Source organism: Melospiza georgiana, chromosome Z (genome assembly GCF_028018845.1).
Source record: "Melospiza georgiana isolate bMelGeo1 chromosome Z, bMelGeo1.pri, whole genome shotgun sequence".
Classification (NCBI taxonomy): Eukaryota; Metazoa; Chordata; class Aves; order Passeriformes; family Passerellidae; genus Melospiza; species Melospiza georgiana.
In genome coordinates, this window is record NC_080465.1 from 43,972,287 (window position 1) to 43,998,816 (window position 26,530).

A 26,530-nucleotide genomic window follows, 5' to 3' on the forward strand; every position below is an offset into this window, starting at 1 on the left:
TGTGGTGGGCAAGCTATGAGACCCCTTATGGTGTGAAAACCCCCTTATGTCTATAGTATCTAGAGGTATTGTAACATTTAGCCTCACACCTGCTTTTTGGCTAGATATGGCCAGAAGAGTGGACACGAGCTGAACTGATCTGGGATCTGGGATCTAACACAAAATTCCGCTCATTGTTTCAAAATGTTTAACAAAACAGGGAAAATGCATCCATCTTGTCTGAAGTAAGTGGAGTAAAACGAGGAACTAAGGCTGCCAAGCAAAACCACAGATTTCAAATAATGTGTATATAATTTAATATCATTCCATGATATGGTCTCTGCTTAGCACTGTTCGAGGTAGTGCACAAATGCAGCATTACTAAGAAAATGTAAACAAGACAGTTTGAACATTGCTTAGCAGAGTCAGGTCCATTTTCTGAAAAAGAAACCCCAGTGTATAGGTGTGCACTTAACTGGCATGTTCAGTTAGTGAGACTGAACTACACACATTGGGATGGAGTTTCTTGATGGTATTTTTTAATTGTCTTCTGACATCCAGATCTAATCTCTAATTAGATCTGTCTTTGGCCTTAAGGTTTTTGCAACTAACCAAGTTAAGTGCTTTTACTGATATCTGTAGCTCTGCAGAGAATTAAGGTCTGCAACAGTTTTCCATTCCTCTCTCCATGCAGTATTTCTGAAAAATGGCTTTGATTTTGACTTTTGAATGCAGTGTTCACAGAGTGCTGTTCAGCAGCCGCTTCAGTACAGAATACATGAGATGACAGAATGAAATCAGGTTTAGCCTCTTATTGAAGGCAAACCTGAAGTTAATCCCCAACTGGTAGAAAAATGAGCAGAAATCAGAAACCTTTCACATGTGACAACAGAAAAGACATATCCCAAAACATTAATCTTTAATTGATGCATTGTTAATTCTAAGGTTTTCTTTAAAGGAATTATCTTGGGAATGCCACCGATAGCGTTAAATGATACTTATTTGTGTAACAACTGGTTTAGCCCTTTATTTATTTATTTATTTATTTGTATTTTACCTGAAAATGTATTTTCTTAGAGATGTTATGACCGCATTTCTGCATAATCAGTTCATTTTTTTCTCCTCTTTCCTGGATATATTGGCCAGGAAAAGGAACTTCCAGTCATCTATAATGGACAGTTTAATTCACATGTTTTACTTTGTCCACATAGAAAAATGCAATTTCTGGATCATCGAGGCATATGGATTACGAACAATACACTCCAAAAACTAGCTATCCAGACGGGGATATACTTACAAAAATTTTTTATGTCAAAGTCAGGATTTCACAACATAACACAATAATGCAAAATCCAGTAGCACCTGAAAGATTAAGGTAGCTGCTGCTATCACTTGCACATACTTGAAAAAGATTAAAGGAAAAAAAAAAAAAAAGAGTAATACATTCTCCAGAGAATAGCAAGTGTATTTAAAAATAAAGAACTGTGGGTTTAATTTCTCTTTTCTCCCCATTTTTTTTGTTCTATTTCTGTATTTCTGTGAGGCTTATGGTAATTCTTTTGTTGGTTTTTTTTTTTTTTTTTGGTTTTTTTTTTTTTTTTTTCCCCAAGACTGTAGTTGCCATGTAAATTTATACACAAAGTAACTGCTCTCCTCTCCAGTGCAAGTTCACGGTCATGTTTTCAGGCCATAGTACTGAACACTGTTTTCTTGTATACATATTCCCATAGTTTCATTAAAGATAGATACAATGTACAGTACTTGTCTCTGGGACAGTAATGTTTCAAATGGCAAAACCTTTACGTTAAAACAGAAGTGAAGAGGCTACAGTAGGTATAGCCACCTAAGTATGAATTTTAGATCACAATTTCTAAACACTTGCCTACTGTACATAAGCATTAAAAATAGTCTTAGACATAGGATTTTATTTATATGTGCACGTATGTCCACCTCATCCCATATTTATGTTTGGCAACTATTTGGGAATTCAAAGGTGCAGCCCTCAGTAATTGTATTATTTAAAAAAAAAGAAATGAAGCTTATCTATTCTATGAGAAAAAGAAATTCTCAAATATCAATTTCCAATTTTAAATTTAATTTCAATAGGAAAATATTAAAAATGTGCACATCTAAATTTTTCCACGTTCTGTATATACATATGTGTGTGTACTTATACATAGAAATGCTCATGTACCACACATATTCACAAAATTTAAGTGGAAATATTTCTGTCCACTATTTTTCCCACACATATGACATCATATCTTTAAAAATGTCAAGAATAATATCATTAAAAATAATATTACATTTATTCCATCATTATGTTTTTTTTTATTCTTTCTTCATCCTTATTATGTCCACTGAGCATTAACAGGCCGAATTCTCCTTGCACTTCCATGGATGTTATGCCAACGGAATGTTGCTGACATCACATCAAGGACACATCTGGTTTACAGCAGCACAAGTGACAGGAGAATCAGGCCCAAATATCCCCAGGAAAATTAAAAACTGGCTGTATCTGCTCATATGGACCTGATGAAGATATACACACTACTGTCTAAAATCCCCTGAATGATTAACATGTAGCTCACCACAAAATTTTCAACCAGAAGCACAATGAAACAAGCTCCCCCCACCCCTTTAATAAATGTGAGAAAATACCCTAAAAAATATGGAGAAAGCGTAAACATTGTGTATATTACATACCATATAATACATGACAGTTTTAGCATTTAACCTAAGCCACTTCCCTGACTAGTCAGGGGAGACCTGATAATTTACCAGTTAAGGGAAAAGAAAAAGATATTTTAAAAATAAAGCATGTCTTCCCAATATAAATGACAACCTGCGTGTATTATATGGTACATACACACAGTACATACATGAAAACAAACTTATCTTTTCTAGTTTTGAATATCAGAATCTAAGTGAAGAAAACTGTTCTACAAATTGAATAAGCAGCTAGATTTCATGTTTAACATTCAAATTAATTTGGGGAGCAAACAAAGGTTCGTGCATCTTTCAACTCTGAGGTTTGACATTCATTCATACATTTTAAAAAAGCCCTCTTCAGCATTACAAGCAATTTATGGCAAGAATGCACTGTAATGCAAGACACATGACAATTGGCTTACCTTTCAAAGAGTTGGGTTTTTTTAAATAAATCTATTATATAAAGAAATATGTGTTTGCCAAAAGTCTGTTAAAATTACATCAAAACAACTTTAAAACCTGCTCACTAAGGATAATTCAATTCAATGTCTTGTTTTTAAACACTTAATTAACAGTTCAGAATATTGCCTGGTGTAGTTTGGATAAAGATGTGATATGAAGACCCATAAAAGAGTAAACATGTCTTCAGTTCAATTTGCTATGACAACAAAACTTCAAGAAAAACTTCTAGCCTTTTTGGCCAGACACGTTCAGTGTACGAACAATCCCTTGCGGTACCTCTGTGCTCTTAATGAATCTGTAATAGAACAGTGCTCCCCATAAGCCATTATTCACAGAACCTCTACTTCATGTCACATTCTGAAAAAGGCTCTTGCAGAACAGAATAACAGCAAATTGAACATTCAATATAAGTATCAAGGCCAGAAAAAAGAAAACCGGCCATTTCTTGTTATGTGTGCAGGTCAAATTTAAAATGTTAAGTTTACATTTAAAATTCTCAGGGCAGTTTGGGCTTTTTATTTTTCCCTTGGGACTCACCTTCTATCACTGGTTGGCTTCAAAATTTAGTTAAGTGGAAGATACTATCTCACTGTAAGTACATGGAATTCATATGAAAAACTAAACCTTACATTGGACAATATTGTAGAACACCAAAGTAAGCTCCATAAAGAAATACGGTATCTTCCAGTATATATGTATAGCTCTAAAAAAAACCAAAAAACCAACCAGCCAACCAACCCCCCCAAAAAAACAAAAAAGAAGAAGTTTATACAAGCAATTATAGTAAATTTGTTTCAATTAAAGATGCAACTCTCTCTCATTCCTGGCAAGAATAAATTTGTTCTGGCACTGCTTCTCCACAGTGCAACATATCCTGAGAAATTATTAGAACAAAGTACATAGGGCTGTCATCACTAAGTTTTTGCACAAAACACAGTATTTAAATATATTAAATAAAACAGCCAATAACCTATATTGTATCTGTCACAAAATGGGGTGTGTCCTGGGACACTGCTAATTCTTCCATCACTGATAATTAGAAAAGGATTGCATTCAATTATTGTTAACGTTTTTCAAGTTATCTGTGGCCAATAATGTAAAAGGAGGTAATTTGTAATTCAAGTTTTTTTTGTTAGTTATTTTTTTCTTAAACTGGCTACAAGCTAAGTTCTAAATTTTACATTGAATTACAAGTCAAATTTAAAACAATCCATCTCAGAGGAGCATTTTCTAATTTTGTGCAACTTTGATGCAGAGCCCAACACAGTCCTATGAAGAGAGACAGTGCATCTTTAAGCTGATTGGCACTGAAATCCCATTTTCTTTAACTGCACTCTATTAGCTTGGCCAAGTTATCTCGTAATTCTGTTAGTTCAAATATTTTTCCATCAAGAATTTCTAAAAGTGTCTTCAAGTTATTGCGAAAAGCTTCTTGCTCATTCTGACTTTTCTCCAGACGTTGCTCTAGATCAGACAGCTGTCCTTCCAGGTCTTTGTTTCGAATTTCTACTTCCTTCAGAGAAAATACACAACATGTTAATGTGTTGTCTGCAAACACAAAGCAGTCTAATGTCCTCTTGGCACTCATGTGCTATTTTTGTCAACTGCTTTTTAAAATAATATGTAAACCTTTCCAGTTTTCAGTATGTCAAAACCAGAACCTGAATTGTTACTACGATTGCATATGAACTGCCACTTCCTCCATTTCTCCATAATTATCTGAAGGACTGAATCTTTTGGAGAGGAACAAACTTAATCAGTGAACAAACGATACACTTATTCAAGTGTGTTATCACTTCTATCATTCAGAAATATACTGCCTAACGAAAACACCTTCTCAGAGTTTACTTACATTCAAGTATGCCCTGATTTAGACTACATGATTTGGTCAAGGACACGGTTCTCCATCCAAAGTTCTCATGCAAAAACCCATCCAGAACGCTGCTTTAGAGACAGAGGAGCACTGCCTTATTTCCATCCTGTGTATGGGCTTTGCACTCTGAAAATTAAGATATGAACATGGCTGGGCCCAAGCAGAGGTCAAGGTGACTGTGACAAATGTAAACCAGGAGGTGCAAGCTGCACATGGTGCCTCGCTGCACAGCACCCACCTGCGGAGCAGGGACACTGGGAGAGCCACCACTGCTGCACAGACCTGCCCGGCCCATGCAGCGTGGGAAAGATGGAGCAGCAGCATGTTGGACACAGCCCAGGGGGTCTGACCCTGAGCAAGCTCAGCTCTCACTCACAAGGAGAAGCCCTTGGCATCCACCCCTGGGACTCCTCCCAGCTCCAGCTTGCACCTGATGGGTAACGGTGCCAAGTGCTCTGCCCTGTGCAAGACCTGTGCCCTCTCTTCAATCAAATCACAAATGAACCAGTCACCTAGGTCTGGAATAGCATATTGTTCTTTGTTCGATTCATTGCCCACCTAATAAATTTATGCTAAGTTTTGTAATTTCAGTTACAAAAATAATTTTGAAAGGTAGCACAGAGACATTGTGTTTAGTATACCATACACCCTGTAGAGCACCTCTGGAAAAGTGCATAGTGAATTCATATTATGTATGGTAACAAGTTTTTCAACACCTCCTCCCCTTACAATGGTTTTGTGCCACAAAGCTTTATCAGGCCTCATCTGAGATTTTACTACAACTAGTTTTACAAATAGGAAGGCAGATCTGGCAGCGTTCAATGATCACAGTATGACCAACTCCTCTTTCAGCCCTCCAACTCTCTCACTGGTTTTGGTGTGATTCTTCTGTCTCCCTCAAGGCTAAGAAATATATTCATGTTTATACTGGACAGATCTCAGCTACCCACAGAAAACAACCTGACCTATACAGAAAATATACTGGGTCATTCAAGAGTAACAGGTATGTAATGCCAGCCCTGTATCAAAGCCTGAGAAAGGTATCCACTTGCGAGGGGTCTGGCAGCAGCACTGATTGGGTGCTGCATCCCTGGCCAAAGAGGGGATGGGGTGACGTGGCCAGTGCTCAGTTTCAGCTCCCAGCCTCTGCAGCAGCCCAGAGTTCTGGGCCCCCCAGCAGTGCTGCAGGACTTTCACTGCCTCATCGCTGTGGCTGCTTGCAGAGCCAAGGGTTACCTCCCAACCTACTTCTTGTTGGCAAATGAGCAAGTAAAAAACTATGGATTTTTGGGCACCAGTCTTGAACAGCCAGCACACCCGAGAGCAGGAATTACCCCTTACTGCCAGGCTCAAGAGATGAATTAATTTGTTTAGCACTGAACAATTTAGTCGCCAAAGCACTAAAAGAAGCTAACTGGATAGCACACTTGTAGAAATTATACAAACAAAATGCATACATGCTTATATATTGAATAGCTACCTCACTGCTGCTACAAATGAAGACAACTGGTTATAACCCAGTCCTACCATGTAAAAACTCTTCCTCATTGGGCCTACTCCTGCCTTCCAAGCCAAGCACTTACAAGTACTACCAGGTGTAGTGATTGCACATGTTCAAGACCCTCTGAGGGCCAAGTGATTACAGTATAGGACATAAAAGCGAAATCCAAGGTCCTCTCAGCTTTGCCAGAGTGACACAGCCCTTTCTTTAGCTCACAGAAAACTGATTGCTGTTTTTCAGTATTTGCCCAACCTGTCATTGCTCCTCTCCTAGTCACCAAATCTGTATGCTCTAGGAAGTTTTCTTGTCACTGTTGTGACCTCAATGATAATTAATTCCTGCAAGCAGGCAAGCCAGTGATGAAATAGATCACTTTGGGACAAACATATAGATACTTATATGGCTTTACATTGTAATATCTGGGCTTGACTAGAGCATTCTGTTGGCCTGTATCTAGCACTGAAGAACACCCTTCAGGCACTTCTCACACATTTTTAATAAAATATGCCAGAAGATATTGCTTTTAACTTCTGGACAATGCTACTTCTTAAATTTACGTTTGACCCTTATGCATATTTAGCCTAAATTAGTATTAATGCTTTTTGCAATGTTATTGCATTGTAAGTTCATGTCCAGCTCATGTGCAGTTTCCTGTTTCAAATCAGACAACCACAAAACTTGCTTCTTGATTGGAAGAGGTGGATTACATGTAATGTAATCTGTTCCCCTAACTGTGTCATTTCCCTTTACTGGCAGCTGATCTCACCCAAAAACAAATTGACTCTTTGATACATTCAGGCCCTTTTTAGAATGTATTTTGCACTTGGATTTTTTACCTTTGGTTTTATAAGTTCTTCTTTCATCAGATGTAATCATTTCTTATATTTTGTCTTACAGAATAAATAAATCATTACTAGTTATGTTTGTTTTCCTAACTGTAACAATCTTTTGCAGAATTCAGTGCAAGGATCGGAATAAAATATTCAAGCGATACACAACAGCAACATTTAGGAATTAGCCATATTAATAAAGATATTCTGACCTACTGTGAGAATCATGCTGATCATGACTCACTGACATGACTTCTCTACATTACAAATGGAATTAGCACCCCGATACTTAACCTTCATGACAACATATTGTTCTTCACTAGAGTTTTCCAATGATTGATATCTAATGGATTCCTGATGTGCATCTGTCAGAAATGCTGTACACCTTGAAATATTAATTTCTCTGTATAGCATTTTTCATAGAGGATTTTTACAAAAAAAAATTTAAAGTTACATAATCCATTTGCAAAGCACAAGAAGGAGAAAAAAAGCACAAGAACAAAGAGTGAGAGAAACAGATACAAATCCCAGAGAGAATCAGCCTGAAAATAAATGATGAGTCAGGTAAGTGAACATACATGAGACAGTGTGAAACTACAGCAGACAATGTGACAGATGTAGGGTGAAGTGGCTCAGAGAACACCAGTATAATCAAAGCAGGACAACTACAGCAAAGCACAGACTCAAGACCTTTTTCCTGGGCAGGATCAGGGCAGTAATTAAGTTTAAGCTTAATAAAGGCACCTTTTAACTCAGATCCTAAGTGATCCTTTAAATTTACTTGAATGAAACCATGTAGAGCCATTTCCAGAAACACATCACTTACAATGTGACACACGGACATATATACAAAATATATCCGTTTGGTCATTAAACAATCACAGAATTATAAAATGGATTAGGTCAGGAGGACCCTTAAAACAACCCAACAAAGGGTTTCAATCCTTTGTCAGGGGCAGGAACCCTCTCCTTTAGACAAGGTTGCTCAAAGTGCCATCCAACCTAGCCTTGGACATTTCCAGGGATGGGGCATCCAAAACTTTTTTGGGCAACCTGAAACAGTGATTCACCACCATCACCAACTAAAATTTCATCCTAGTATCTATTATGAACCTACAATCTTTCGGTTTGAAGACATTACTCCTTGTCCTATCACTGCAGCTCCTGATGAAGAGTCCCTACCTGGCTCCCTGTAGGACACTGTCAGATACTCCGAAGCTGCTGACAGTAACCCCTCCATGCAACCTTCTCTTCTCCAGGCTGAACAGCCCAAATTTTCTCAGCCTCTCTTCACGGGGGAGGTGCTCCATCCCCCTGATCTCTGTGTGGCCTCCTCTGGACTCCCTCCAGCAGGTCCCTGTCCTTGCTGTGCTGTGCCCCCAGAGCTGATGCAGCCCTGCAGGTGGGGTCTCAGCAGAGCAGAGCAGAGGGGCAGAATCCCCTCCCTGCCCTGCTGCCCACCCTGCTCTGGATGCAGCCCAGGACACGTGTGGCTCTCTGGGCTGGGAGCATACACTGCTGGTTAGTGTTGAATTTTTCATCTACCATCACCCCTAAGTCCTTCTGGGCAGGGCTGCCCTCAATCACTTATACATAAATATACCAGAATAGAACTACTGACTTTATAAGGTAAAATTTTAATAAAAATTTACCATTTTCTAATCTTTCATTTCTTACTAATCTCATAATTCTGCTTGCTAAGAATAATTCTGGTTCACTGCTACTTTTCATATGATCTTACAATGAAATTACTGCATTTGCTATTGCTGGAATAATTTCCAACTCTCATTACAATGTGTCTTTTTAGTCTCACATAAATGCCTTTTCAAATGAAAACTTGTAGATTTAGCCTAAAACCAGCAACAATTTTTGGCACAGGCAAGGTCAGTGTACTCAAAACACTCTTTAAACACTGTTCAAAGTAATAACATACTTTGTACAAACAAGTTGATGTAAGAATGGGGAAAATGAATGAACTCATTTTGATCTTTACTGTTTTATTCTGCAGGTTAAAATTTGATTCATGGAGGTTCCAATTAATGTCACACACTTCAAAGAATACCTGCCTAATGATTTCTAAGCTATGGCTGTGATCTGATGGGGCTTGCTTTCAGCATGCTAAGCCACAGAACCAAGAGAATTCCCTTTCAGCACCTTAGGGTTGGAGCTATTTAATGCCTGAGTTTCCAGTTCCTTCAAAACTCAGAAAGCTGAACCACAGTGTAATCCACATAAGCTTTGGTCATTCCAGCAGCAGGTGTGACAAGGAATGTGGCTATGCAGGCTGGTCAGTGCAGCAACAGACTGGAAAGAGCTCAGATGGAGCACGGGAGGATATAATGAGAAAACATGAATTCCAGCAGCCTCAGGTATCTGGTATTACACACAGTAAGAAACAACTGCTAAGAATAAAAACACAATGTTTCTAAATAATTCCAAGAAAATGTAGAAAGTGTGGTTTTAAAGCCTGTACAACAAAAGAACACTTTAACCTTTACTTTCTCAGGACATATTAAAAAACTGAACACAAACTCCTCCCAGGCAGATGATACACAGACAGACCATTTCAGTGGCATGCAAAAACTATGGGAAGACATTGCTGTGAAAATGGACCAGAACTGTCCAGGACATGTACCAGGGAAGGATGTTTGCTAACCTGAGAGTACTCTGTGGACATGTAAAAGCAATGTGGATGTGTTTCCTCAGATACAAATAGAAATTTAGAGCAGGTAGAAATTTTGATACAAATTCCTAAGGGTCATCCCACCCCAGCACTTTCAGGGCAGTCTAACCCACACATTCCTCTGGCACATTCAGTAAATATAGCACAAGTTGCACATGTGAACTGCTCACTTGCTGATAATTTTTCCCTTTTCTCTAAATTAAGATGATGCACTACAGCTCACCTGTAACTTCTGGGTCAGAGAATCCCTCTGCGCCTGGAGCTCTCTGGCGTTTTCAATTTCTTGTTTCAATCCTTCTATTTCCTAAGGGAGAAGAAACAACCCTGCTAGCAATGTGTTACCTGGCTTGGCCTTGGTGCTGGTAATCTGGCTCCTGCTTCTTCTTCCAAGAAAGTCATTGCAACAATACCAAAACTGCCAGTTGGCTACTGCCCATCAGAGAACATGACGTGTAAGCCCTGCTCCCAATACTTCTTAATCACAGCCCCAAAACAGCAACTCCATTGTCAATGAACAACAATAGACAAAAGAATTTTCATTTGTAAAAGTCCAAGTTTTCTTCTCCCACTGAAGAGATACAAAATAATTTTTGCCCAAAAAATTAAGAAAACAAATTTAAAAATTAATTAATTCATTAATTTTTGAAATGTAATTAAAAACTGAATTTATACTTTAAATTTTATCAGAATCTACTCTTCCCTGTTTTTCAAGAAAAAAAATCCAATTTTCAAATGTAAACTGCTTATTATGTCACCAGCAGCAGGGCTGAACATCAAAAAACTGCCTTTTTGATTGACTTCTGTAAAAAGAGAATCTAAAAGAAATGGCATCTTTAATTTAGCAATTAGAAAACAATAAGGTATAAAATAAATATACATGAAATAATGAACAGAAGAGAAACCTGTTCTTAGGTTCAGAGACAGTAACAGAAACAGTGAACAAAACTAAAAGGTATCAAACTTAAAACTAGTAAGTACTCTTGTCCAGATAGGCATATTCACTCCCCAGAACTCCTTTTGCCAAGATTTTTTTGCAGCCAACAACTCAGCATAATTCAAAAGAAATGGGCAACAAAATGGGAAACATTACCAAGCTGAGCCTAATCTTTTAAGTAGGAAGGAGTTTGGAAAAGGTTTCATTCCATTTTGAGAGGATACTCTGTAATGACTGTGCCTCTCCTGCATCCTCCTTGGAAACACCTCACAGCACTGGGGGAAGGCTTGGCAAGACACACTGCCCTCCAAGTACACACGCCAGTCCCCACAGTCTCTTACACGGGGCAAATAATTCCTCCTGCTTCCATCTCCTTTTTCCATCCATAAAGGGGTGATTCTTGATCCTTCTGTGGCACAGATACACTTTCCTCTAGGACATATGCCAATGCAGGTGTTACTTCAATTCCTTTTATTTACTTGCTGCTGATCCAGTCCAAGGCACATGGCACAGTAAATACCAAGTTTCAGGCTGGGGTTTTGGCATGTGTTTAAGGAAATTGATCTTATGGAACTGATTTTATGGACCATAAAGGTCAGCTCTATTAACAGAGCCTGAAAAAGGGACTGGCTGGACAAAGGCATTGACCTATTACTTGTCTCAAACCCTATTCTCCAGAAAAACAGAAAGCATGTCTACAACAGCTTCCTTTCTTAGGGAATCTGGACTGCATCAGTGTTATTATTGCCCTGTGGAAACCACTTATGACTTACTTTTACAAACAAAAATCTTTGGCAAAAGCAAACAGGAAAACATGATACATTTTTTGCTGCTATCCAGATACCCAGCTCTATATTGGGCTATATTGCAATAATATAAATGAAAAACACTAACAATGCCAAAAAGTTGAAAAATAATTTACTTTGTAACATCACTAACAAATAATTCAGTATCTAGCCATCACAAGCTTAATATTGAAAGGTTTTAGAAACGATGTAACAGAAAAGCCAAAAACAAATGTTAGCAGATACCTCTTCTTTTTTCTTCAGCGTAGACTCTAATTCCTGTATTGTCTGGTTTAATTCTGTTTTATGAGTGTGGACTGCATTGGCTTGACTGCTCACACATTCCAGTTCAGTCACCTGTTGAAATAGGTAGAAGAAACACGTACAGAATTAATTTCAATATATTCAAGGTACTATTACTTCTTTGCATCAATAGCTGCCTTTGAAATACACCCTAACTTCTGGACTTCTACTCATTAAAATGGTCAAGGTGCTCTTATAAAGTTAGCATAATGTTCCATTACATATTATTATGTAAGTTGTTGCTATGAATTCCTGGAAACAAAAAAATTCATTTGTTATATGCTGAGAAGAACACTAATTAAAACTTATACTAATTATCAAAAGTTTTTAAAAAGTTCTGAATTACCACTTCAAACACAGTAATGCCTTGATGACTAAACACAGATCTGTCTAACTAACCTCTCCATCTGACACTTCTTAATCTTCTACCACCTTACTAAGTCACAACGTTCACACACTTCCTAGAAAGCCAATTAACATTTCACAGCATCACTCGGCATCAACAGTGCAACACCAGACACTCAGCCAGCAAAGTACAGCTGCCAGCTTCTAACTTTCCTAGTAACAGAGCTCATCTCTCAGTCACAAAGGCAACAGCTAATGTCACAATTTGGATTTGCTCAGTTCCCCTTTTATTAGCAGACAGCAAGCACGTTCCATCTCCCCTTGATTATGTTAAGATACCTGGCAGTGGTATGCACTTTTGTTTTATTTCATAATCAAAATGATGCTAATATTCTGCCACTCACAGAAAAACAGTTTTAAAAAACAGCTGCTGCAACAAAGAGACAAAATCCATGCAGCTAGAGCCTATGCAGAAAAGTCTCTGTTTATGTACCTCTCACATTTCAGGTCAGAATATTAGAGAACTTTTACACCACGTCTGCCTACATGTGTGCACTAAAACATTTTTGTTTAATAACTAAAACCTAATAATGAATTTCTCTCCAGAAGTTATGAGCCTGTCAATCCTAATGTAAAGTTTTCAACAGAGCTGCATGGCATACCTACAAATCTGGCCATAAAACTCCTTTGAACAAAATGCTAGTTAATTCTGCAACAAAAACCTTTAACACTCAACATTCTTGGAGAGGCAGCCATAAGGCAGAGGGCAGATATTTTCCAAGACAATTTTATTTCTTAGGTAAAATAGTATCTCAGGCAATCAAGGTTGCTCCTTTTCAGCACCAATGTCCCCTAGCTAATAAAGCCACTGTCATACCAGCAATTTCAGACTCTGAACTATTTGTAGGCTCAAAAGGTAGATTACTGAATCAAGTCCAAGGGAAGTCAAGATGAAACACAAGGAAATTAAAACAACTTCTCCTGTCTGAATCACAGACCACGAACCTCTCTTCTGCATAGCCATGGTGAATCTAGGTTCTTCTGCGGGAAAACTATTGGTTAAAAAAACTATTTCTGCACAATGAGGTTTGTAATGGAGAGAACTGAGATTGGAACAAATTCTTGGCAGGGGGTAAAGGGAATGAGGGAGTATGATATAGCTTGGTAAGGCAGCATGCCAAGAACTTTCTTATTTGCTGGTATTGTCCCAAAAGGAATACCAGTGCTCATGACAAGACCAAAAAAATTTTTAAAAAACCCTTATTTGCTTCATTTTATTACATGCCACTGAGCATTACAACTGAAGTCTTAGATGATTTTCTCAATTACACACATCTATCTGTATTTAGATTCTTATAATACTGTTACAGTGTTCACCACTGCAACTACACAAACAAGAACTGGAACACATCAATGAGGACAAACTTGTGTCTGCACAGTGTCTGACCTAGCATCTACAGGGAGCAAGAATCAGAAAGGCACAGAGCAATTTAGACTGGAAAGGGACTGGTGGACATCTGGTCAAGGCCTCCCGGTCAAAACAGGGCAAATTTTGAGGTCACATTTACCTGCTCAGGGTCTTGCCCAGTCAAGAATCCTCCACTATTCAAGCACAACTGCGACAGTTTGGACATTGCAGGTTTATGAAGAGCTCGAGCTCCTTCCTAAGTTTTGCTGGAACTGTCAAACTCATTCACCCCTTTCACCTTCAGCTCTTCTGATGTTTAACTTTTCAAACATTTCCAAGCTTTCCTGCTGAAATGTTGAATAGTAACTTTCAAGAAGACAATCTCTCTTCAAAAGCTGTTGCACTCAGCAAGACCCACTGGCCCTCAGCAAGCACTAGCACAGGATGCTCACACAAAACCTCATCTGGAGAGATGAAAGTAAGCCCAGTCCCCAAACTACCTCTGCCCCAGAACCTCATGCCTTGAAGCATGCCTGCAGAGGTCTCTCATCCTGTGACTAAGGAAGCAGCTGGACTCCCCCTGTTCTCCCTATGGTTTCCTCTTGGCTGGTACACATAGAGAGGATGTATGTATTGGCGCAAGCTGGGAATCCAAGGGGTGATGAATCGAAGTGTTAGATGAAATGTTATGTTCTAACTTGCATCTATTATTGCTGGTTAAACACATCTCCTGCAGCAGCCCTGCCAGGTGCACAGTTCATGTGAGCACTCCCAAGTACACTCTGGTCCACGTTAACTCAACACACTTATTGAAATTGCTTAAGTAAACACAGATGATTATTCTTAAGCAGAGCAGGCCATGCTCCCACAAACCTTCTGCCAACAGAAGCAACTGCTCTCAGGACAATTAAGTGCCAGCACTAAAAGGGCTGTGATGTCTCACTCTAGCCAAGCTCTTCTCTGGGCAAACATCCATCTCTTACTGATTATGCAAGAAAATAATGTTCAACTGTTTTGTTTAGTGTTGACTGAAAACTCATAAGTTGGGAAGAAAAAGAACAAACTCAATTAAAAAACTGGGTTACTTTAATCAGTCTTATTTAAATGCCCATTTCTACAGAGATCTGAAAAGATGTCAAATATTTTCAGGTTTTTATCTTCTTGAATGTACCTATAAAGACGAAAAACATACTGTGACCCTTTCAAAAGATCTGTATAGTAAGATGGGCTGGAAAATGATGTGATATAAAGAATATGCAATTGAAAACAGAAGTAACAAAAGATAAACCTCTAGGCAAAAATCTGCATAGCATATACTTGTCCTGTTTTTTGTCTCAAATTGCACTTAATTTTCTCATGATCAGTGGTCCAAAAATCATTACAAGTAACTGTTAATGCATTATGCACAGAAGGGGGCATGAAAGGAAGTTAAAGTGCTTTAGCCTGACCCTCCCAAAGGCTATTATCAGGGACACTCCTCATTCAGTGTTTCAGGTTTAAAAGCAAAGCTCAATCAATCCTTCAAACCCTTTCACAGCAGTATCAAGAAATGTACCCATGATTACACCTCATTTTGAGTACAGAATTCAGACTGAAAGAACAATCTTTGAACAGTAACTGGCTAAACAAAGTCCTGCTATTGTGCTCCCATAAGACTGCACTGACTTGCATATCTGAAAACGTCAATAACTCTGGCTTTGTATCTGAGACTGAAAAAGAAAAAAGTTAGTGTTCTTAGTCTCTCTTTCTTTATTTTGCGTTTATTATCCAGGTAAGGATTACATGTACAGAAAATATTCTGAAAAGGCTTTTTAGTGACTATTTACTACGGAAACTCTTCTAGCATGTGGATGGTGTTATACTCAACTGCCTACTTCAGTGTTGAATATGTCAGCTGAAGTAGGACAGCAAGGCAACTTCTTCTGGTAGACCCTAGACCCTCCCAGCAGTGGCCATTGTAGAATTTTCCTGACATTTTAGTCTAGGTTCAACAACCAATAAATGCAGGAGGATTCCAGGAAGAGGTTTTCATTGCAGCAGAGGGCAAGCACACTGGGCTGCTGGGAAGACTGGAGGAGTGAGGCTTCAGGCACATAACACAACAAGGAGTAACAGCCTTGGTGAGAACTTAAGACAGTGACTGCCTAAAGCTTCAGAAAACTGAAAAGACTCTCAAGAATATCCTGACCACAGAAAGTTACTTTGCAAGTGAAGACTTCAGTTAGACAGAAGAAAAGAAGTGGAATGGCACAAATATTTTGAGTGGTGACCTGCCCCAAGCAATTATTGACTAAATGATTCTGTGCTGTGTTTGCTCCAGCTGGATTAATTTTTTCAAACCACTTTCTTGAGATTAATTGTACACTTCAGTACCAACAGATCATGCAATTCCTTCTTACCTACATACAGAAATTATTCCAACTTCTGCAGAAAGGCAAATCAAGACACATTAGATACAGAATCCATCTAGAACACAAAATTTGTCACACAACTGTAGAATAATTCAGGTTGGAGAAGACCCTTAAGATCATTGAGTCCAACAGTTAACCCAGCACAGCCAACTCTACCACTAAGCCACATGTACAAGTACCACATTTACATGTCTCTCAAATACCTCCAAGGATAGTGACTACATCACTTCCCTGGACATCCTGTTCCAATGCTTGACAGCCCTTTCTGTGAAGAATTTTTTCCTACTAGCTAAACTGGCACAACTCAAGGCCATTTCCTCTGGTCCTCTTGCTTCTTACTCGGGTGAAGAGACCAACCCCCACCTACAGCCTCCTTTCAGGCAGTTGCAGAGAATGATTAGGTCCCCTCTGAGTCTCCTTTTCTCCAGGCTAAACACCCACAGCGTCCTCAGTTGCTCCTCACAGGACTTGTGCTCCAGACCCTTCACCAACTCCACTGCCTTTCTCTGGACTCATTCCAGCACCAAAATGACCTTCCTGACCTGAGGGGATCAGGATTCCAGGTGTGGCCTCAGCAGGGCCCAGCACAGGGGGACAATCCCTGCCCTGGCCCTGCTGGCCACAGCATTGCTGATCCAGGCCAGGATGCCATTGGCCTTCTTGGCCCCCTGGGCACAGCCTGGCTCATGTCCAGCTGCTGTCACCAGCACCCCCAGGTCCTTTCCAGCCACTCTGCCCCAGCCTGTGGAGCTGCCTGGGGTTGTTGTGACCCAAGGGCAGGACCCGGCACTGGGCCTTGTTGAACCTCTCACCGTTGGCCTCAGCCATGATCCAGCCTGCCCAGATCCCTCTGCAGAGCCTCCCTGCCCTCCAGCAGATCAGCACTCCCACCCAGCTTGGTGTCACCTGTGAACTGACTGAGGGTGCCCTCCATGAGATCACTGGTGATGATGTTAAACAGGACTGGCCCCAGTACTGAGCCCTGGGGAACAGCACTGGTGGCTGAACACCAGCTGGATGTAACTCCACTCACCACCACTCTCTGAGCCTGGCCATTCAAAAACTTTTAAACCCATATTAGCATCATATATTCAGGGTGGTTGTCACCTTTTTTCTCTACCTGACACAACTAACTTGCTGTTTCTATATTGTATTTTTCTCCCTTTTATTTACTGTAGATGCAATATCCAAGATTTGCTAGCCCAAGCTACAGTGCAGAACACATAGAGTGCTCTGAAGTCACACAGACTGCTCATGCTAGACTGAAGTATTAATTACCTATTTTTAACTGATTAAGTTACATCCCTAAAAGGATCATAACTATGACTGTGACAGTATTGTTCCATCAATAATTGAAGATGAACTTCCCACAAATGAAAAAAGAGCCCTTTGCTTTCCATGAGCAGAAGAGAAATGCTATTTCATGGGTCAGCAAAACTGTGGTTAACTGCAAAAAGTTTCACATAATTTATGCAGAGAAAATGTCTCAGTTCTTAAGGGTAGACAGTACTACGAAGCACAACAGCATGCAACAAGCTAATAATAACAATTATTCCAGCGCAGCTTTTAAGAATAAAAAATTCTGGGAAGATTTTTGGTGTTAAGAAATGTGAAAATGCAGAAAACAAGAAAAATTTATTTTTAAGGGTGATTCTGAAGGAACAAAAATCACACAATGGTATTATTCATATAAATCACTTCTGACAGGAAATTAATTACTGTAGTTTTCCAAGATTTACCCATAGATAAAGCAATAACCTGGGGGTAAGTGTTGTGCGCTACCAGCAATTTATTACTTTTTTCAACAGAGAAAACAGAAGATTTTGCTGAAAAAGGACACATTTCTGTCTTCAAGCAGTTGATGCCTTAAGCCATGGAAATACCAAAATGTTTTCCACAATAGATTAAATAGGAATAACCTATCATCTGCTTGATTTTTGTGAAGAAAGCAATGAAACTCTAGTAGAAATCTTTGAAAACATAACAAGTTTACCAGAATTGATGATTTGACCTTCAGCCATTCATTATTATTTGCACTTGATAAGGTAATACTAAATTCAAAGCACCTTCCTTTCCCTACAATCTAATTAGCAGATACTTTTTCCAGTCACCTGGCCAGTTCATGAAACACATGCAATGCAAACACCGTACAGATATCATCCTGAGGATCTAAATCCAGTAATTTTCTTGTTCTCCTGCAGAGCTTTGGAATTATAGAATGTATTTAATTCTGCAAACTTTAACTGTGTAAACATCTTGTTGCATGCCTCCACAAAGCATGTGTTTTATATAACTTGTAGATAACACTTTTCTTAGGATTTTCTAGAAATAAGAAGATGGTGATGAGAGAGCACTTCTGTGAAAAATTATTGTATTAGCCAGAGTCAGAGTAGCTTAGTTGTTGGTTTGTTGGGGTTTTTTTCCAAATTATTATCTTCTATATGACACATTCAGAGAAAGTGAATTCCCAGGAAAAGAAAAAAAAAAACCCTAGCAAAACAGTCTTGGGTCCTAAATGCAAAACTTCTCAAAAAAAAAAAAAAAAAGGCAAATTCACATTTTGATTCAAGGAATGTAACCTTATACAGCTGCTCTGTCTGAAAAGAGATCATCGTTCTTGTAAAGTGTAATTATCAACCAAGGGTTGAATCTTCATAAATGCTAGGTGGATTGTCTGTATTAGGAATCATGGACACAAAGAGAGATTAAAATATGTGCTGGGTTTCACAATTCTTCTTCTAAGAAATGCTCTGATAGCCTAAGGCTGACAACACATACCATTTCAAAAATAATAAAGCACTTATGATGGCTGAAATGGATATTCGAGGGACTAAAATGTAGATCTGAGAAAAAATTCCCAACATATTGTCTGAAATAAAATGCTTGTATTTTTTTCCATTGCTATCCCTAATGCCATGCAAAAAAGTGGTCAACTATTTTCATTGTAAACAAGAAGTACAAAGCTGCTATCTAACCACATGATAATTACAGTATCTTAAGGAGAAGATTATACTTGGTTAACTTTTTTTCTTAATCAATCAATCAAAATTTATTCAAAGCTAAATTTGAATTGTTCAGTACGAGGGACACAGTCTTAAAGGGAGAATGACAAGAGATAGACATCAAATGAAAAAGGTGAATTACCAGAAATTTTTTGGATCAGAACTCCATTCATAAATTTCTTGTTAGTATATTTTCTGTCAAGTTCCTTCATATTTCCACTCTTAGATAAAGTTCTTCCTTGGGCATATAAAACCAAACAGTTTTCTACAGTCGTCACAGGGCTGCTAACAAGACTTGTCAGCAAATATGAAGTCCATGGCATGGGCTCCAACCCAGCAGAAAAATTCATCACATTGCAATTGCACGTTCAAAAGTTAGTTTTGACTATTCAAGTATCAATGTAGCTGATGGAAATGTGGAGGTGACTTCTAAAGGTTCTGCAAAGATTTTCTGAACAGATGGCTTATACAGCACTCCATATTTCTTTTGAACTTTCACAATCCTTTTACACACTGTTGTTCTCTTTAAGTGACATGGAAACAGTCCAGTAAAATGACCATGTTTTTATTTTGGTATGCTCAGGCAATTTTTTAATATCCATTTTAAAAATTGTTTTAACAGTACGAAAATCACAGTCCATTATTTGTCAGGTGATTTTAATAACTACATAATATATCTCACATTTATTTCATTCATTGAATGAAAGAACACAATAGCCTAATTTTTATCTTATGGGAAATTTTTGAAAAATAACAAGCTAGAATTCAATAGTTTACCTCTCTTTCATGACTACCCAGGAGCTTGATCACTTCCCTTCATCTCTTTTTATCTTAGGCTTCTTTTCCTGAAGATGAATGATCTTCAAGGACTGCAGCTCTTATTATTATGCACTGGTGTTATTACTTTGTGCTACTGCCCAGTGTCATAGGATGATTTACTTAGCAGATAGCGTGCATGAAAAAAATTAATCATTTTCTTTTTTAACATGACAAAGACAGAACTGTGGGTTACTTTCCATAATTTATATCATCATTCAATCCTTTCCTCTTTGTGGTAGCAGGATTAATGTTAAGGCCCATGCTATTCTATTTGTCTGAAGCAGCTTACTTCAGGGTTTTTCTTTCTGTTACTGAGCTATTCTAAACTCATGAATCCCTTTTGATGTCAAAAAGCTATGCAAGGTGTGTAGGAGTGCTCACCAGCCCCATTTAAGGGAAATTTTTTGTTGTTTCTGAGCAGATTAGAGAAGGCTGAGAGCTCCAAGTTAAGCTTGTGACTGGGCATCACATTTTCCTAGAATTATCTCTTTGTATTTGAGAGGTAAAAATCCATACACCCATTTAGCAAACGTCTGAAAAATAAACTGTCTGATAAAATATCAAATACAGTGTTTCTCAATTAAGCCTAGAATGTATCAGGAGAAAGCACAACACTTTAATTTATTGAGAATGTTTCACTCAGCCACACTGAATCTGTATTATGCTTTATCTCAGCTCTAGGCATTATTAAGGCAGAGAACAAATGGAAGAAGGAAGAGAAAGGCCTCAGGGAAAGCAAACAAATGTAGGTTAACACAAAAAACTGAACTGATAAATGAGTAAAACTCAGAGATGGCCAAAAAAGAAAAGTGGAATTATTTCAAAAGTGCAACCAAAATCACAGAAAGAGAAGCAACCTTAGACAGTTTCCTTAAGAGTGGAACTCTTACTCTCCATGCTTTTGTCTCTACAAGAATTACTAGAAAAAAGGAGGACTATCTTTCACTTGTGGGAGATTGAAATTGTTAATGGGTCAGCACTGGCAAAATCACTGGAGGCCTTTTGCCGACTACAGCAAACTGCAAAGAAGCAGCTGTCCATCTATGACCACCAAAGCCCACCCCTCCCCAAATACACCTACTAACTGGAATTTGGATTGTGACTGGAACTTAAGATGAAGGGGGTGCTATTGTCCAACCATTCTAGGGGGATGGCTGGGGAGAAGAATGCATCCACAAGTAATACAGGAAGAGAGACCGGAATGCTAAAGTCTCAAACATTCAGGGGGCAATCTGCTGATGTGCAAAGTATCCACCCAAGTGCAGAGGGCTGCCTGGGCAGTGTCAGGGACACTCACATGAGCCTGAAGGAAGCTCATCTCTGCTGATGGCCAGTGAGCTAAACTGCACTGGCACAATAGGCCAGCTGTAACAACAGTGAACCTGAGCATATAAAACTCATGAAATCTTTTGAGTTTTGTGGACTTTGCCCATCCCCGATGGACCAACATCTTCAATTCAGACAACATACATCAAAATTATACGAAGTCTCATTTCTGGAGCCAGCAAGGGGGGTTGACTATAAATCTTTCCTTATTTGCCCTTTTTTTCTCTTTCTTTTCCTTACACATTTTTAAGTGCTATTTTTATACTTTTACATTGCTATTTTTCTGCAGATAATAAGAACTAAACTGGCTACAATTGGCTGTTTGTCTTTTCAACTAAATTGTTTTAAAAGAAACTGTGTGCATATATTTACACACATATGTTTACAGACACTGACTATTCAGTGTCGTTTCACTCTAATCTGCCCCAAGGTATTTATTAAAAGAACATGGGTTACCCTTGTCTTCTACAGCAGGATGTAATATAAACTTGATATATAATTTATACATCATCTCAGGTGAGACTGATTCCAGTTTGGGGAATATTTTTTGGATCAACTGCAGCTACATGCTTATACAGAACAGATAAACTGCACAGAAAGATAGCACAAGACAGGGACTGAACAGTGCTTGCTCCCACATTAGCTGTAACCAAAAGTCTCCAGATCTGCCATTTCAACAGCATATTTTTTATTTGTATAAGAAAGAAGCATCTGACTTGCAGTTTTTCTTTTGAAGAGAGGCACTAATTCAGTTTGAAAGATCAGTCTCCAGCATGTAGTTTAGAAGAGTTTTTGTATTGCACTGCACTGTATGGTAACAGATGGAGATCGAATTTTTTTTTAACACAACATACATTTTTTGCTTAGAGAATTTAATTCTTTGGGTTAGTCAAGTCTATATATTTCTAAAAGCAATTCCAACAGAGGGCACTACTCCCAATGAACTACCCTATTGTAATAAACCGGCATTCCCAGAGAGAGTTAGGAACAGAGTGTTTCCATATTCTTTGTGAAATATCAACAAGTCCTGAGGTCACAGGTTACAGAATGACCTAATAAAGGCATGCAAGCAATGAAAAGAGCATAGCGTAGATAATACCCTGTTATGGATTTTGTGTTTCCTCAGAAACACAAATAACTGCAGGAAATTTGCTCAGAAAAAGTTAAGAAAAATCATCAGCTATTAATGAATATAACCTCAAAGACTTGATTAATAACGTTAAATGTAATATCAAATAAAAGCAAAATTAAATGCCAAAGCCTCCTATATTCATTAATTTTATTTTCATTAATTTAATTTTTCAATAAGAGATTTTAAATAAGACTTGATTGAGAGTGGGAGTAACATAAAAAAAATAAAGGGATCTTTGCCTGTCTTGTCTGGTTGAGTCTCCCAAGACAAACACAGCTGCTGTTGTTGTGCATTACTTTTCTTTCTTAGGTAAGGATTTTATTGTCTCAGCTTTGCAACACAAAGCTGAGACAATACATTTTTTTTAGGAAGAATGCTACCTTATTATGTCCACATTTAGCAATGAGTTATTCACTATAAAGCCTATCTAGTGTTCAAATTCACCTGAACATTTGCACTGTAGTAACTTTAATACAAGGCTGTAATTTAAATAATTTTATCAACTGTAACTGTTATCATCTATTCACAAACCTGGAGCACAGGCTACAACTCCCATTTTTCCAAATGAGAAGCTTAAATGATATGACAGACAAAGTGGCAGTCTCCCTCTGTACAAACACACATTACAAGCTTCTGCTTGACTGGAACATTTCTGAAGCAAAGTTTTGTCAGCAACCACCAATTTCTTGAACTGAAAGCACTTTGCAAAAATCACCAGTCTTAATTACATTTCATGTGTTTTGTCCAGTCAGCTATGGCACACAGAGTTACAGTCTGTTGGAAGTTGTTGTTTTTCCTATCAAATCCTTTGCCTGGGACTTCAGGAGTGTTGTCTGCAAGTCAGTCTAAGTGTAGGACATCCCCAACAACCTGCCATTTCCCTGAGCTTCTTAAACTGCAGGGTCTTCCTGTTTGTCTTTCACACAGGTTAGGAGTAGCCCACTGGATGAATACAGGATTACTCTTGGGACTACATGAACAGCCTCCAGTTAGACAAGTCCAGCATAGGTCTGAAAGATGGATTTTGCAGGACTTGGCTGTAATTGCCATATCTTATTTTCTATAGGTGACTAGAGCATTCAAAATGGAGAGGTCTGCAATATTCACCCTTCTTTTTCAACATATTATGACACTTACTTTCATGCATAAGATTACAATGGTTTAGTTTGGGTTTTTTGCATTTTTTTCTTAAATAAGTGTCACAGAATCATAGAGTGGCCTGGATTGTGATGGATCTTAAAGATTATATCGTTTCAACCTCCCCTGCCATGGGCAGAGACACCTTCGACTAGACCAGGTTGTTCAAAGCCCCATCCAACCTGGCCTTGGACACTTGCAGAGACGGGCATTCACAACTTCTCAGAGGAATCTGTTCCTGTGCCTTACCATGCTCACAGTAAAGAATACCTTCCTAATGTCTAATCTAAATCTACCACCTTTCAGTTTGAAGCCACTTCCCCTTGTACTATACATGCCCTTGTAAATAGTACCACTCCAGTGTAAAGTACACCTCCATGATTTTTTCTAAGCTAACCTTTATTAATGAAAGTGATAAAGCTTCATCTAAGACATCTCTTCTTCACACATGTTACTCATGCCTTCACTTTGGAGAGGAATATGCCCTTTAGCTATGACAAATTGATATGGATAAAGGTTGATAGACTATACAATATAGAGAGTCATATGTGAAAAGAGAAGCAAAATTAGATATTGAATACTTGTTTTCATAACTTAGACTTCAACCTTGCATGTTATATTTCTTCCTCAAACATTGTCCTTCCTTCCTTCCCCCATTAGTTAGTGAACTAACTTCTGGTTTGCCAAATGATCTCTGCAAAATTTGTAATGAAGGCAACAGGACCCAGACCCTTCTGTGTGAAAACAGGTGCAGATCTCTACTTGCATATAGTGACCTTGTGTTTGTGTTGTTCAGAGTCCTTCCTGTGCAAGATGGAGGGCAAGCTCTTCATCTTTGTTTTATGAGGGCATTACAATAAGGTTTCTTGAACTTAAAAATTCAATGTCAAGCTTCTGAGGGCTTAAATGCAGAAAGGACTAGACTTCAGTGCTATTGAGAATGTAATGAAACAGATGTGATGGCATCAAATAAAGAGTTAAAGCTGCCAAATAAGTCATAAGGTTTGATAACTACTTGCAACAATAACCTTTGCGGAAAAAGAACTCCTACAAAGCAAATAATTCCAATTGGAGGAAATGCTTTTAAGAAAACTGGAGGAAATGCTTTTAAGAAAATCACTAATTTCTGTCTCGAAGATTAAACCTGAAGCTGCAACAGTAAACTTGTTTTACTTGAAAATGAGTGAATACAGTCACCATTTCCACCTCAAGGATCCTGGCCATTTGCTTTGACTTACCCGCTTATGAAGACGCTCTGCTTCCTCCTGATATGCAGCAAGTTGCTGTTTCCATTGTTTCACGTTGGCAGTGGACTCCAGCAGGGCTGCTGTGAGCTTAGCATTATTACCCTTGAGCGTGGCCAGTTCTGCCTCCCAATGCTTGCTGATTGTCGAACTGCACAGACAGAATGAGAATGGTCAGAACTCTCAAATCTCTTCCTTTATGCTTCTTAAATGTCTTATAAATTTACTTTTAATATCCAGAAAAAAGTGAATTACACAAAAAATTATATAACGAACAATAACAATATCTGTTTGGTATATAATTATATACCAAATAAAACAACTAAATGAGAATCCAACTGCTCAAATCATCAAAACTATAAATTAAGAAAGTATAGGTAACGCCATTATTGGAAAAAAATCTACTTTTCCCATTCAACAGGGTGCATTTATAAATAAAATGTTAAAGATCATGAAACCCACATAAGTTTCACAAAAGCAACAGCATGAAATTCGAGAATATTCATATGATTAGTCACTCTTTTAATATATGCACATTGAATGGAAGTGCTTTTTTAATCCACTACTTTATTAAATGTGTTGTAGGAAAATATTTGTTATCAACTTGATTAAAGAGAGTTAATCACGTGCTTTGGAAGTGCAGCTTTGTTGTCCTAATGAAAGCCTTCCATTTCTGAAATATACTTTATTAAACACCATATTTAATTTGTTCTTGAAAATTCAAAGATCTTGAATTTCATAATACTGTTAATATTTTTTTCCTCACTAATATGAGCAAAGAGAGTAGAGATCAAGTAGGATGGATATACCACTGCTTTACTTCAAAGTGGAAGCTGATGTTGAGGTTTACTGAAGCAGTCTATAGAGGAAAATTCCTGCTTACAATTTAGTTGCTCTCTTGTCAAATGCAGGGTTTTAATTTTCACAGTAGTTAGTTTGCCATCATCTGCAGACCATATCTTTACACTCAGTATGCAAGGGAAAAGTATCTCAGACATATCAGGTGAATGCATTATATGCATTATATGCAAATAGCTCATTAACATGCACTTGTATAATGCTAACAACATGTGAGTTGCACACCTACATGGACAGTACATGCAGAAAATCATTAATTTTGTTTCATTAGCTCACTATCAGAGGCATCGGTGAAAACTAAAAATCTATAACTCTGACCAAAATTATATCCTACAAAGAATTATTATATAATTACATATTTTAAATATATCTCTTAATATTATGAAATTAATTAATATTTTGAATGCAAGTTTACAGATTTATTTGACCTTTGTACACATGTATAATGAAATATTTTGCCATAATTTTGTCCACTTGGTTTCTTTCTTCCACTTCCTGCATATGCAAATTCCCTCCCATCAAAGCATATTTCAAAAACATTGACTCCTATAAATGCTCCTTAAGTGTTCAAAATTAATCAAACGGTGGGGAACATTCATTAACTATTCAGACCACATGTTTCACTAATATATTAGATCTGATTCCTCCATGGTATAGCATTTCCTTCCAAATAGTACTTTGTCCCCTTGAACAGGAATACAAGTTTCTCCAGAAGAGGAATATGCTCTAGCATATAATGATACAACTAATTACAAGTTCACCACTGGAAATTTTAGATCTTAAAGG

General features: G+C 38.0%; 1 protein-coding gene across 1 annotated transcript in view; it reads right to left on the minus strand.

Moving 5' to 3' along the window:
- Positions 1–2,053: 2,053 nt before the first annotated feature.
- The window catches only part of HOMER1 (homer scaffold protein 1), an 87,113-nt gene continuing 62,636 nt past the window's right edge, over positions 2,054–26,530 (minus strand). Inside the window, exons 6-9 of the mRNA XM_058043830.1 lie at positions 24,881–25,037; positions 12,006–12,116; positions 10,264–10,344; positions 2,054–4,666 (exon numbers count right to left, since the gene is read on the minus strand). Of these exons, the coding sequence (XP_057899813.1) occupies positions 4,478–4,666; positions 10,264–10,344; positions 12,006–12,116; positions 24,881–25,037 (538 nt within the window). The 3' untranslated portion in view covers positions 2,054–4,477. The remainder of the gene's footprint in view (positions 4,667–10,263; positions 10,345–12,005; positions 12,117–24,880; positions 25,038–26,530) is intronic.